Source organism: Oncorhynchus keta, chromosome 35 (genome assembly GCF_023373465.1).
Source record: "Oncorhynchus keta strain PuntledgeMale-10-30-2019 chromosome 35, Oket_V2, whole genome shotgun sequence".
Taxonomy (NCBI): domain Eukaryota; kingdom Metazoa; phylum Chordata; class Actinopteri; order Salmoniformes; family Salmonidae; genus Oncorhynchus; species Oncorhynchus keta.
In genome coordinates, this window is record NC_068455.1 from 13,039,933 (window position 1) to 13,053,520 (window position 13,588).

The 13,588-nt window shown below is 43.7% G+C and overlaps 1 protein-coding gene across 13 annotated transcripts in view; it reads right to left on the reverse strand.

Moving 5' to 3' along the window:
• The window catches only part of LOC118369045 (nesprin-1-like), a 95,586-nt gene that overhangs the window by 30,272 nt on the left and 51,726 nt on the right, over window positions 1-13,588 (reverse strand). For all 13 annotated transcript variants that reach the window (XM_052496584.1, XM_052496582.1, XM_052496590.1 and 10 more), the window contains 17 exons: window positions 13,008-13,139; window positions 12,592-12,788; window positions 12,271-12,403; window positions 11,855-12,037; window positions 7,651-7,800; window positions 6,114-6,290; window positions 5,572-5,727; window positions 5,191-5,346; window positions 3,417-3,587; window positions 3,141-3,274; window positions 2,689-2,893; window positions 2,234-2,416; window positions 1,842-1,988; window positions 1,393-1,547; window positions 974-1,121; window positions 715-809; window positions 107-341 (listed from right to left, as the gene is read on the reverse strand). In XM_052496584.1, coding sequence (XP_052352544.1) covers window positions 107-341; window positions 715-809; window positions 974-1,121; window positions 1,393-1,547; window positions 1,842-1,988; window positions 2,234-2,416; window positions 2,689-2,893; window positions 3,141-3,274; window positions 3,417-3,587; window positions 5,191-5,346; window positions 5,572-5,727; window positions 6,114-6,290; window positions 7,651-7,800; window positions 11,855-12,037; window positions 12,271-12,403; window positions 12,592-12,788; window positions 13,008-13,139 — 2,757 coding nt within the window. The remainder of the gene's footprint in view (window positions 1-106; window positions 342-714; window positions 810-973; window positions 1,122-1,392; window positions 1,548-1,841; window positions 1,989-2,233; window positions 2,417-2,688; window positions 2,894-3,140; window positions 3,275-3,416; window positions 3,588-5,190; window positions 5,347-5,571; window positions 5,728-6,113; window positions 6,291-7,650; window positions 7,801-11,854; window positions 12,038-12,270; window positions 12,404-12,591; window positions 12,789-13,007; window positions 13,140-13,588) is intronic.

Here is a 13,588-nt window from a genome sequence, read left to right on the forward strand (position 1 = left end):
CAGAGAGAGTGAGTTTTGGTATAAATAGTCACAAGTTTTATATCACCAAGAAGAAGGTAGCTAGCTAGGGTCAAGAGGTCATCAGAGTTAGTTGAGCCTAAAATACCTGAACTGCATCCAGCATGGATCTGGCCTGCTGCAGGGGTACGGGCGCCCCAGCCAGTAGGGCCTCGGCAGGGTGTGAGATGTCCACTAGCCATTTCCTCAGCTTCTCTGACATATCCCTGTAACGTTGCCACTGGCGGATCAGGCTGTCGATGATACCCTGCCTTTGCTGGGCACGACGCACAACGCCCTGCCACTGGTTACTCAACAGCAACAACTTCCGGTTGAATTCATCCCTGCAGGAGAGAGAGGACATTTACAGGCAAGATAAGAACTGAATTAGATGGATATACTGTACACCAGGTTTTCCCAAACTAGGTCCTGGGCCCCCTCTGGGTGCAGGTTTTGTTCTTTGCCCTAGCACTACACAGCTGATTCAAATAATCCACTCATCATCAAGGTTTGATTATGAACCCTGGAACCTGCTGTAGAGGACTCATACAAAGCAGACAATAATGATCAAGTTTATACCAAGGCACTCATCTACAGCTTTGTGAATGATAAGAGCCAAGTACACGTCAAGTTAAGTCAAGTTTTTTTAAAGTGCATCATATGAGTGTCATGATATGTGTATCAACACACTTTACACAATGAGGCAGTGTACTGTACCTGTCATCCACCTGTCCCTGCGCCAGCATCCTCTGGCCATCACTGATTATAGAGTGGAGGATCTGCTGACGGCTGAACATCTCAGCCTGAAATAGCTGTGGAGAAAACACATTCAGATTTCAGATCAGAGTAAGAGCATCTTGGGAAGTGACATAACAGTAATTATTGCATTATAGCAGTCATGATGACTCTATGGAATCCAAACGTCCCAAATCCCAGCAGGCAAAGCTGGTTGAAATTATGTAATTATACCACCTACTTTGTGCGCTCTCTGCTGCTCCATCAGACTCTGGTAGTTGCCAGAGATCTCCACGGCCAGCTTCTTCTCTGTCTGTACCAGGAACTCCATCCACGTCTCACACTTCTCCAGGAACGTCTGCTGCTGGAGCAGGAATGACTGCAGTTTGCTGAGGAGAGACCAACAACCGAAAATATCAGACCCAAAAACCAAGTCATTGAAATAACTCAAGAGTCAAATAATTCAGAGTTGAAATATGGGGAGCAATTCGGACTTTCGCTTAAATCATTAATTGACGTCAATGGGAAAGAAAATTCTAGTTAAGGATACAGTCAAAATACCTGCCCAATGTCATCAAATTATTTACTGAGCCAATCTTAATCTCTTTGAGAAAAGTTTTTGAAGTTATATCATGTGATCAAAGTTTTTCATGAACTTACCTGAACCTCTCAGTGGTTTGGGCGTTGGCTGCAGACCAGCTACGGTTAAGGTTCTGCATGCGTTTGATCTCCATGTCGTTGAGAGGAAGCCTGTAGCCCAGCTCGTTGAGACGCTCCAGGTCATGAGCCATGCTACTGAATCTCAAGATCTGTCTCTGTAGGGGGAACAGCACAGAACAGCAGTCTCTCAGTAACATCAACACTTCCTTGAGACACTGCCTCTTTCTCAATTGTCTAACAATCCACCCTCTCCTTGTTTCGTCTTCTTCATTGCTCTGATTTGAAAGAACGGACCATGTAAAGGCTAGCCTAATGAGTTTCCACCATATTGTTTTCACCTGTCAAATATTTTCCAATCAGTGAAGATGAGAAAAGGAAACAAGGAAATTAATTGAGAAGTCAGTCATATAAAGTATTGTGGCTAGATACTGTAGATCACAGTGACTTGCCTTGAGTTCCTCCATTCGGTCCTGTATGATGGACAGGTCAGAAGAACTGTTGGGATCCTGGATCTTCAGAGCCTCTTCTCCCTCCACCATCCAGCGACCTAAGGAACCCAGCTGCTCACTGAAGGTCTCATAGTCCTGGACTCCCGTCTGCAGGAAAACAAGAGATGTATTTATTCAATTATCCTTTATTATATCCCATTAAGACATACATACATTGTTCAGGGGATCCCTGGTCAAAAGGCATGAACCAATGGCCAATGAAGCAACTGAAAAGTACATTCTTTAGAAGATCTCAGTAGCATGAGACACTAATGTCTCAAGGTCTTTGGGATCATATAGTAAGCAACTGGTAAAATATATCAGGTGAATCACGTCCTATAGTCCCCCTGTACCTGTAGTGTAGTGAGCTGTCTGCTGAGGGCGTGCTCCACAGTGGCCAGGCGCTGGGTCAGAGAGAGGTGGTCTGACTGGACGGCGGATGCTGTGGAGGTGTCCACCTGTTGCTTCAGCTGATCTCCTAGCTCCTGAATAACCTGTAGAGATGCCTTCACTGGAGCCTGGGCACGAAGCAACTCCTGGAGAAACACCACCATACACCAAAACAGAACACATCTATTATCACAAAGCAATATGACCAAATGTCATTTAGTTTTCTGACAAGGATCATTGTTGACTGAAAACTTAGCGCATTGAACCCTGAAACATGCATCTGGTTCAAGTGTTCCAACAATTATTTTCATAGTGGGCCATATTAGCAAAAAGGCCTTAATAGGGGTTGACAGTATATAGCTCCATGCTGAGTCCTGTGCGTGTGTAAAACGGTCATTCCAACACCATTCCTACTCACGCTGCAGTCTTGGATCCAGGTGGAGACCTCCTCGTCTGTGATGTCCTTGGTGCAGGCGGTCTCCAGGAGTCGGTCAGCCTGCTCCTCTTGTAGCTGGACACTGGAGCTACTCTTTCCATACAGCTCCTTGTAGTGCTGCCACAGCTGTAGCAGGGCTTTGCTGCTCTTCAGACGCTCTGAGATCTCTTCCAGGAGACTGCTCCACCTGGACACAACATACATTGATGATCCACATCTTGGATCAATGGATCAATAAAATCTTATTGTTGTTGGATCAACTGATCATGGATGAGATTGCTCCACCTGAGCACAACACAGGTGGTTTGGAACGATGATCACATGACCTTGCCTGAGACCAGAAGACTTAAAAGTCATGGTTCTCACCCACTCATGGACTGCTGGAAGATATGCCCCCATTGTGGTCTTAAAGTGATTCAAATAAACAAACAAACCTAGCGTTGACGTCCTTCAGGGTATTGTTGAGGGAGTCGGACACAGACGGGTGGCACTCATTCAGCAGCTGGTGTGTCACAGAGCCAAACTTCCTCAGACTGCCCTCCTGCTTCTCCAGTTCCTCCTGTAGGCTCTACACAACACAAGTCACAAACACATTAGCCCAAATTCCTCCCGAAGTGTGCACTCCTCCACTCCCCCTCAAAGATGTAGAAGTGTTGGGCTACAGGGTAGACAAAAATACATTTGTAAAAGCCTGTTCATACTGGTATTACCTGGAGACTCTCCACCTGTAGCTGTACAGCCTCCAGAGAGCCGGTGAGGAGGCGGAAACGGGACACAGAGTACCTCCCCTCCATCAGGTAGCCATTCATCTCCTCTGAGGACAACTTGTACAGACTCCACTGGTCCAGCACTGACACAAGGCTGATCTTCAGCTGGCCGATCTGGCGTGGAGCAGAGACGGAGTAGAACAATAGGGGTTTACACTTAAAAAGTAGAACAATAGGGGGTTACACTTAAAAAGTAGAACAATAGGGGTTTACACTTAAAAAGTAGAACAATAGGGGTTTACACTTAAAAGAACAATAGGGTTTAGAACAATAGGGTTTACACTTAAAAATAGTAGAACAATAGGGGTTACACTTAAAAAGTAGAACAATTTACACTTAAAAAGGGGGGGTTTACACTTAAAAAAAGTAGTAGAACAATAGGGTTTACACTTAAAAAGTAGAACAATAGGGTTTAAAAAGTAGAACAATAGGGGTTTACACTTAAAAAGAACAATAGAACAATAGGGGTTTACACTTAAAAAGTAGAACAATAGGGTTTACACTTAAAAAGTAGAACAATAGGGTTTACACTTAAAAATAGGGTTTACACTTAAAAGTAGAACAATAGAAGAATAGGGGTTTACACTTAAAAAGAACAATAGGGTTTACACTTAAAAAGTAGAACAATAGGGTTTACACTTAAAAAGTAGAACAATAGGGTTTACAAAAAGTAGAACAATTTACACTTAAAAAGTAGAACAATAGGGTTTACACTTAAAAAGTAGAACAATAGGGTTTACACTTAAAAAGTAGAACAATAGGGGTTTACACTTAAAAAGTAGAACAATAGGGGTTACACTTAAAAAGTAGAACAATAGGGGTTTACACTTAAAAAGTAGAACAATAGGGTTTACACTTAAAAAGTAGAACAATAGGGGTTTACACTTAAAAAGTAGAACAATAGGGTTTACACTTAAAAAGTAGAACAATAGGGTTTACACTTAAAAAGTAGAACAATAGGGTTTACACTTAAAAAGTAGAACAATAGGGGTTTACACTTAAAAAGTAGAACAATAGGGGTTTACACTTAAAAAGTAGAACAATAGGGTTTACACTTAAAAAGTAGAACAATAGGGTTTACACTTAAAAAGTAGAACAATAGGGTTTAATAAAAGTAGGGTTTACACTTAAAAAGAACAATAGGGTTTAACTTAAAAAGTAGAACAATAGGGTTTACACTTAAAAAGAACAATAGAACAAAAAGTAGAACAATAGGGTTTACACTTAAAAAGTAGAACAATAGGGTTTACACTTAAAAAGTTTTTACACTTAAAAAGTAGAACAATAGAACAAAAAGTAGAACAATAGGGTTTACACTTAAAAGTAGAACAATAGAACAATAGGGTTTACACTTAAAAAGTAGAACAATAGAACAAAAGTAGAACAATAGGGGTTTACACTTAAAAAGTAGAACAATAGGGGTTTACACTTAAAAAGTAGAAGAATAGGGTTTACACTTAAAAAGTAGAAGAATAGGGGTTTACACTTAAAAAGTAGTCCACGGAGCTTAATACATTTTGCAGTTGTGTTTAGTGTTCTTCTGCAACAGGGGATCATCATAGTGAGTGAAAGGTAGTTATAATGGGGCAGTAGCTGAGTGTGCGGTTATAGGTGAGTATGGGGTACTTAGTGGGCTACATCTGTGATTATCACACCTCTCATACAACTCACAGACCAATAATAGATTATTTACACTCCATAAAATAGCTCCGCCTACCAGGTGGTCCAGGTTAGCCCATGTGTGATTGACAGCTTGGAGCGTCTCCATGACGACAGCGCAGGCCTCGTCGGTTTTGTTCTGGATGAGGGCACAGGCCTGCTCCTCCACCCGCTCCACCTCACCCTCCTTCTCCTTCACCTTCTCCTCCATCTCCTGCAGAAGCAGTGGAAAGAGAGAGCAGAGCAACTACTTATTTAGTAGTTAAACTACTATCAGGGAGCAGAGAGCGGTTACAATCAACATGACAAAGATCAAGATTCTTAATTTTAAAAAATGCACATCCAAATTGAAACCCAAAGACATAATATACTGTAAATGAGCAAAAACAAGATAAGATTTATCTAATAAATCAATACAAAGTGCAGCGAATGTTCCTACCTGGCAGTCATTGAGAGCGTTCTGTACGGAGGTTAGGTCCTCTATCCTGGGTTTCCTCTTCAGCCTCCCCTCCTGAGTGAGCAGCCAGGTCTTCAGGCCCTGTATGTTGTTCTCATAGTTCAACCAGGCCTCCAGCAGAGTCTCCAGGAACTGGACCTGACCACGCAAAACAGCACAGAGTCATATAATGTACTGAGACAATGAAATAATCCCTGAAACACATAACAGGCTTTGTTTGTATTATATAATACAATGAAAGCAGATTAATTCTACATTGACATAATTCAAAGAGCCACACAGTGAATGAGATGTCATACGTAAAGATATGCTTTAATATGAGATTGTTTTTTTATATGATTGTGGTGTAATAGCCAGGGGTTTAAGTTTAACCTTGCTCTGGAATACCCATAATGCATCAGACTACATGTATGTTTATTCTCTTATGTGTGATCTTGTTGCACAACTAATTTCCCTCTCTAACAAATAAAGTTGAAAGTAGACATTTTAAGTTGAGGTTGAAAGTGGTTTATTCTCTCTCTCACCCTCTCCGTGATGAGTCCCTGTAGTAACTGCCAGCGTCGGTTCATTACTCCCAGCTTCTCGGCAAAGTCTGTCTGGTCGCTGCGCCTGCTTTCCACATCCTGATCACTGATCTGGAGCACAGACTGGTTCACAAAATACACCGTCAGCTGCTTACAGCTCACATCTACTCTGAAGCCCTGGGGAAGGAGAGAGAGAGAGACCAGGGAGAAGAAGATTACTTTATTGTCCAACAGACATTTGTATCCTGCTTCATCTATTAGAGTGAATATAAAGAGAGAAATGAATGATGATGAATGATGTATGATAGTCGCTTAGCTTTGGAACATTCTCAACACATTTAAGGAACATGACAAAAAAAAATGTAATTTTCTTAGCAAATCATTGTTACATTTAATACATTTTTTGGTGATGTTCTAGGAACGTTCTCCAAATGGTTTGACTTTGGGAATATTCTCGAATAGTTCCAAGAATGTTAAGAAACAGCTTTCTTCTGTGGGAATTTGAGTACTTCAGCCTAATGTTCCCTACAGGTTTCCACGTGGTTCTATTTAAGTTCATGTTCTCAGAACGTTCAGAGAACATTAAGAAACAATGTTCTTCAGCGGGAATTTCAGTAAGTTTTCTGCAGGTTTCCTCACGGTTCTACTTAAAGTCATGTTTTCAGAACATTAAGAAAACTTTCCATAAAAACCTCAAGAAAACATTAGTAACGTTCAAAGAACGTTCTGAGAATGTTATTTAAAAACATACATTTTGTTTTCAGCCTCAACAAAACTCTCTCTAGCCTCTATCTTGTTAAGTGTGTTCAGGTGTGTTGGCCGTGACCACTAATTGGCGACACCTGATCTTAATGAGTGTTGCTTCCTCTGAAATGGGGTCTGTTCGAATAGACTAAAATGAACAGCTTTGTATGAGTAAAAAAAAACATGGCATAATAGCGCAATCTTGGTGGTGCAGGGGGCTAATTCCATGGATAGAGAACAGAAGATCATAGGGTTAAATCTCACTGACACTGTGGCACAATAAAATAAAGAAATGTGTTTGCATGATTAATGCAGAAGCAAATTAATTTCCATGTGTGCTTGGCGTTCAAAACTGTTAACCCAAACTAAGCAGTGTTATTAAAAGTCTTATGGAAACATTCAGGGAAAGTTTTAAGGAAGTTCTTCAAAAACCTCCAATTAACCTTAACATGTTGTTCAAAAACATTCACAACATGTAGAGAATGTTCTCAGAATACAACTTATTTACCTTCAAATAACCTTGAATTTCCATTCTCAGAACATTAATAAATCCCCCTAAGAAAACTTTCAGGGAACTATAGTAAAAATGTTCTCAGAACCTGCAACCTAAAAATGTACGCTCCTAGAACAGGCAAAATTATCACTTCCATTGTCAGAACGTTTAAAAAACGTTCTGTTTTACCATTAAGGAAACTTATGGCTTCGTTCACAGAACCAATGAGAAACCAAAACGGTATGTTTCCACAACTTCCAAGGAACCAAATGTGCTAGCTGTGAGTTTTCTGTTCCTTACCTTGTATTTCTGTAGATAGTCCTGGATGACAGTCGACCCCACTGCTCCTTTCAGGTTCTCTTCGTCCTCTCCAATCACATTCTCCATCAGAGATATCCAGTTGACCAGCTCAGAGATGGCATGCCTAGAGGCCAACTTCTCCATTTGTAACTGAGGAAAAGAAACGGGCTAATAAACACAACTCCTCGTCAAACATCTCATTCCAAAATCATGGGCATTAATATGGATTTGGTCCCCCATTGCTGCTTTGACAGCCTCCACTGTTCTGGGAAGGCTATCCACTAGATGTTGGAACATTGCTGCGGGGACTTGCTTCCATTCAGCCACAAGAGCATTAGTGAGGTCGGCCACTGATGTTGGGCGATTAGGCCTGTCTCGCAGTCGGTGTTCCAATCCATCTCAAAGGTGTTCGATGGGGTTGAAGTCAGGCCAGCCAAGTTCTTCCACACCAATCTCGACAAACCATTTCTGTATGGACCTTGTTTCTGCACGGGGGCATTGTCATGCTGAAACAGGAAAGGGTCTTCCTCAAACTGTTGCCACAAAGTTTAAAATATTTTAAAATGTAAATGACACCATTTGTGAATTGATCGCCCCCCATCTAGCTTCAGAGTTTGTTCTGTTAGGTGACCTAAACTGGGATATGCTTAACACCCCGGCAGTCCTACAATCTAATCTAGATGCCCTCAATCTCACGCAAATCATCAAGGAACCCACCAGGTACAACCCTAACTCTGTAAACAAGGGCACCCTCATAGACGTCATCCTGACCAACTGGCCCTCCAAATATACCTCCGCTGTCTTCAACCAGGATCTCAGCGATCACTGCCTCATCGCCTGTATCCGCCACGGAGCCGCAGTCAAACGACCACCCCTCATCACTGTCAAACGCTCCCTAAAACACTTCTGTGAGCAGGCCTTTCTAATCGACCTGGCCCGTGTATCCTGGAAGGACATTGACCTCATCCCGTCAGTTGAGGATGCCTGGTCATTCTTTAAAAGTAACTTCCTCACCATTTTGGATAAGCATGCTCCGTTCAAAAAATGCAGAACCAAGAACAGATACAGCCCTTGGTTCACTCCAGACCTGACTGCCCTCGACCAGCACAAAAACATCCTGTGGCGGACTGCAATAGCATCGAATAGCCCCGTGATATGCAACTGTTCAGGAAGTCAGGAACCAATACACGCAGTCAGTCAGGAAAGCTAAGGCCAGCTTCTTCAGGCAGAAGTTTGCATCCTGTAGCTCCAACTCCAAAAAGTTCTGGGACACTGTGAAGTCCATGGAGAACAAGAGCACCTCCTCCCAGCTGCCCACTGCACTGAGGCTAGGAAACACGGTCTCCACCGATAAATCCATGATTATCGAAAACTTCAATAAGCACTTCTCAACGGCTGGCCATGCCTTCCGCCTGGCTACTCCAACCTCGGCCAACAGCTCCGCCCCCCCGTAGTTCCTCACCCAAGCCTCTCCAGGTTCTCCTTTACCCAAATCCAGATAGCAGATGTTCTGAAAGAGCTGCAAAACCTGGACCCGTACAAATCAGCTGGGCTTGACAATCTGGACCCGCTATTTCTGAAACTATCTGCCGCCATTGTCGCAACCCCTATTACCAGCCTGTTCAACCTCTCTTTCATATCGTCTGAGATCCCCAAGGATTGAAAGCTGCCGCAGTCATCCCCCTCTTCAAAGGGGGAGACACCCTGGACCCAAACTGCTATAGACCTATATCCATCCTGCCCTGCCTATCTAAGGTCTTCGAAAGCCAAGTCAACAAACAGGTCACTGACCATCTCGAATCCCACCGTACCTTCTCCGCTGTGCAATCTGGTTTCCGAGCCGGTCACGGGTGCACCTCAGCCACACTCAAGGTACTAAATGATATCATAACCGCCATCGATAAAAGACAGTACTGTGCAGCCGTCTTCATCGACCTCGCCAAGGCTTTCGACTCTGTCAATCACCAAATTCTTATCGGCAGACTCAACAGCCTCGGTTTTTCGGATGACTGCCTTGCCTGGTTCACCAATTACTTTGCAGACAGAGTTCAGTGTGTCAAATCAGAGGGCATGCTGTCCGGTCCTCTGGCAGTCTCTATGGGGGTGCCACAGGGTTCAATTCTCGGGCCGACCCTTTTCTCTGTATATATCAATGATGTTGCTCTTGCTGCGGGCGATTCCCTGATCCACGTCTACGCAGACGACACCATTCTATATACTTTCGGCCCGTCATTGGACACTGTGCTATCAAACCTCAAACGAGCTTCAATGCCATACAGCACTCCTTCCGTGGCCTCCAACTGCTCTTAAACGCGAGTAAAACCAAATGCATGCTTTTCAACCGATCGCTGCCTGCACCCGCATGCCCGACTAGCATCACCACCCTGGATGGTTCCAACCTTGAATATGTGGACATCTATAAGTACCTAGGTGTCTGGCTAGACTGCAAACTCTCCTTCCAGACTCACATCAAACATCTCCAATCAAAAATCAAATCCAGAGTCGGCTTTCTATTCCGCAACAAAGCCTCCTTCACGCTGCCAAGCTTACCCTAGTAAAACTGACTATCCTACCGATCCTCGACTTCGGCGATGTCATCTATAAAATGGCTTCCAACACTCTACTCAGCAAACTGGATGCAGTCTATCACAGTGCCATCCGTTTTGTCACTAAAGCACCTTATACCACCCACCACTGCGACTTGTATGCTCTAGTCGGCTGGCCCTCACTACATATTCGTCGCCAGACCCACTGGCTCCAGGTCATTTACAAGTCCATGCTAGGTAAAGCTCAGTTCACTGGTCACGATGGCAACACCCATCCGTAGCACGCGCTCCAGCAGGTGTATCTCACTGATCATCCCTAAAGCCAACACCTCATTTGGCCGCCTTTCGTTCCAGTACTCTGCTGCCTGTGACTGGAACGAATTGCAAAAATCTTTGAAGTTGGAGACTTTTATCTCCCTCACCAACTTCAAACATCAGCTATCCGAGCAGCTAACCGATCGCTGCAGTTGTACATAGTCTATAGGTAAATAGCTCACCCTTTTTCACCTACCTCATTCCCATACTGTTTTTATACTGTTTTTATTTATTTACTTTTCTGCTCTTTTGCACACCAATATCTCTACCTGTACATGCCCATCTGATCATTTATCACTCCAGTGTTAATCTGCAAAATTGTATTATTCGCCTACCTCCTCATGCCTTTTGCACACATTGTATATAGACTGCCCATTTTTTTCTACTGTGTTATTGACTTGCTAATTGTTTACTCCATGTGTAACTCTGTGTTGTCTGTTCACACTGCTATGCTTTATCTTGGCCAGGTCGCAGTTGCAAATGAGAACTTGTTCTCAACTAGCCTACCTGGTTAAATAAAGGTGAAATTAAAAAAAATAAAAAAATAAATTGTATGCTGTAGCATTAAGATTTCCCTTCACTGTAACTAAGGGGCCAAGCCCGAACCATGAAAAACAGCCCCAGACCACTATTCCTCCTCCACCAAACTTTACAGTTGGCACTATACATTGGGACAGGTAGCTTTCACCCGGCATCCGCCAAACCCAGATTCGTCCATCGGACTGCCAGATGGTGAAACGTGATTCATCACTCCAGAGAACGCATTTCCACTGCTCCAGAGTCCAATGGCGGCGAGTTTTACACTACTCCAGCCAACGCTTGGCATTGTGAATGGCGATTTTAGGCTCGGCCATGGAAACCCACTTCCTGAAGTTCCCGATGAATAGTTATTGTGCTGATGTTGGTTCCAGAGGCTGTTTGGAAGTTGGTAGTGGGTGTCGCAACCGAGGACGGATGATTTTTACACGCTACACACTTCAGCCCTGGACAGTTAGTTCTGTGAGCTTGTGTGGCCTACCACTTCGCGGCAGAGCTGTTTTTGCTCCTAGACGTTTCCACTTCACAATAACAGCACTTACAGTTGACTGGGGCAGCTCTAGCAGGGCAGAAATTTGATGAACTGACTAATTCGAAAAGTGGCATCCTATGACGGTGCCAAGTTGAAAGTCACTGAGCTCTTCAATAATGCCATTCTACTGCCAATGTTTGTCTATGAAGATTGCATGGCTGTGTGCTCGATTTTATACACCTGTCAGCAACAGGTGTGGATGCGTGTGAGCAGCTTGGTCGACTGCGCCCGCGCGCGCGTGCGTGTGTGTGTGCAGATAAGCCTGTGTTAGTACCTGGTGTAGCTTCTCCTGCACCCCTGGGATGAGTGTAAGTAGTTGGGTCCACTCTGAGTCTATGCGGGCCAGGTCAGACCGCAGGGCTGCAGTTCCAACCCTCTTCAGCCTCAGAAGCTGGTTGCCCTCAGTCAGCACAGAATTCTTCAGAGATGAACACGACTCCATCTCTTTACAGAAGTCCTGTGAACAGAGAATAGTATAACGGTCAGTTTCACATTGAATATCAGGCTGTGTATACAGCTGGTTCCAGATGATGGTTCTCAAACCCCTTATGCCTAAACTTAACCTTTACTCTAACCCCTCTCACCCTAACCCTACTCTTCACCTCTAACGTTAACCATTTGATCCAGATCTGCCAGTCGAATATCCACTTCCTCTAAGGTATCACCCACTCTTTTGATATGTTGACTCACCAGGAAGGTAGAGAGATGGTCCCTGCGGGTCTCCATCTCCTGTGGAACTACGACTGCCTGATTGTTCCAGAAGTCCAGACGTTCTAGAGCAGACTGCAGCCAGCGAATCAATTCTGATGACTCCTTCTGATACCTGGGCATCACATGGAGACAAACAGGCTCAGTGGGTGATATTCAACCCCCCCAACATATTCACAGTACATACAGTGCAGACCTGGGTTCAAGTATTAGAAGGAAAACGCATACTATTTGAACCCATGTCTACATCACATCCAGTACACAGCACACCCTAAACAATATCCCTTGGGGTTCAGCCCTAACCTGGTCCAATGTTTGAGGATGGCCTCTAGTCTCTGCAGCTCCTTGTTGACCTTGGCAGTGTTGCTGAGCCAGTGTTCCCCTAGCACTGTGAGCTTTGTGTCCAGGCCAGGACAGCACACAGATAGCTGCAGCCTCTTCCCCTCCTCCAGCACCTGGCTCAGCTTGTGCTGGTGCTCCATCAGTCTGCCCTTCAGACTCTATGGAGAGAAGGAGGTAAACCAAGATGGGGGACATGACTTAAATAAATTATGTTATCACTTTATTCTACAGTATTCTGTCTGGTATTTATTAGGAAAATCGTGATTAAGATGATGACGCCACTGTAAATTGTTAGCTCAAACGTTACACACAGTATATGAAAGTGCCAATGGCTTTCTGTAATAACTGCATAACATGGTGATAGTGATCTACTATACCTGATAGAGTGAACTCCTCTCAGTGAGGCTCTCCTCTGTCTCCTCCACCAGGCCCACTGTAGGGATGCTACCCTCCACTGCCTCCAACTGCATACACAGAGCCTGGTAGTCCGGCACCAGACGGCTCCAAGTCTGAAAACACACGTATAGAGGCAATTCCGTTATACTTGGGTTACACATATACAGAATCGTACTGTGCTGGCCTGGATATTGTCTTTTCACATTGTCCTTTCCAGCATGGTTACAGCAACTCTGGCAGATCCGTAACCAGGCCAACACAGTAGTGTGAAAAAGGTATTCAATCGATTTAAGTATGACATATACTACTACTACAGTACATATAGTACTACTACTACAACACATATACTACTACTACAGTACATATAGAACTACTACTACAACACATATACTAATACTACAGTACATATAGTACTAGTACAGTACATATAGTACTACTACTACTACAGTACATATAGAACAACACTACTACTACTACTACTACAGTAGTCCCTTTTTTAGGACCATGTCTTTCAAAGATAATTCGTAAAAATCCAAATAACTTCACAGATCTTCATTGTAAA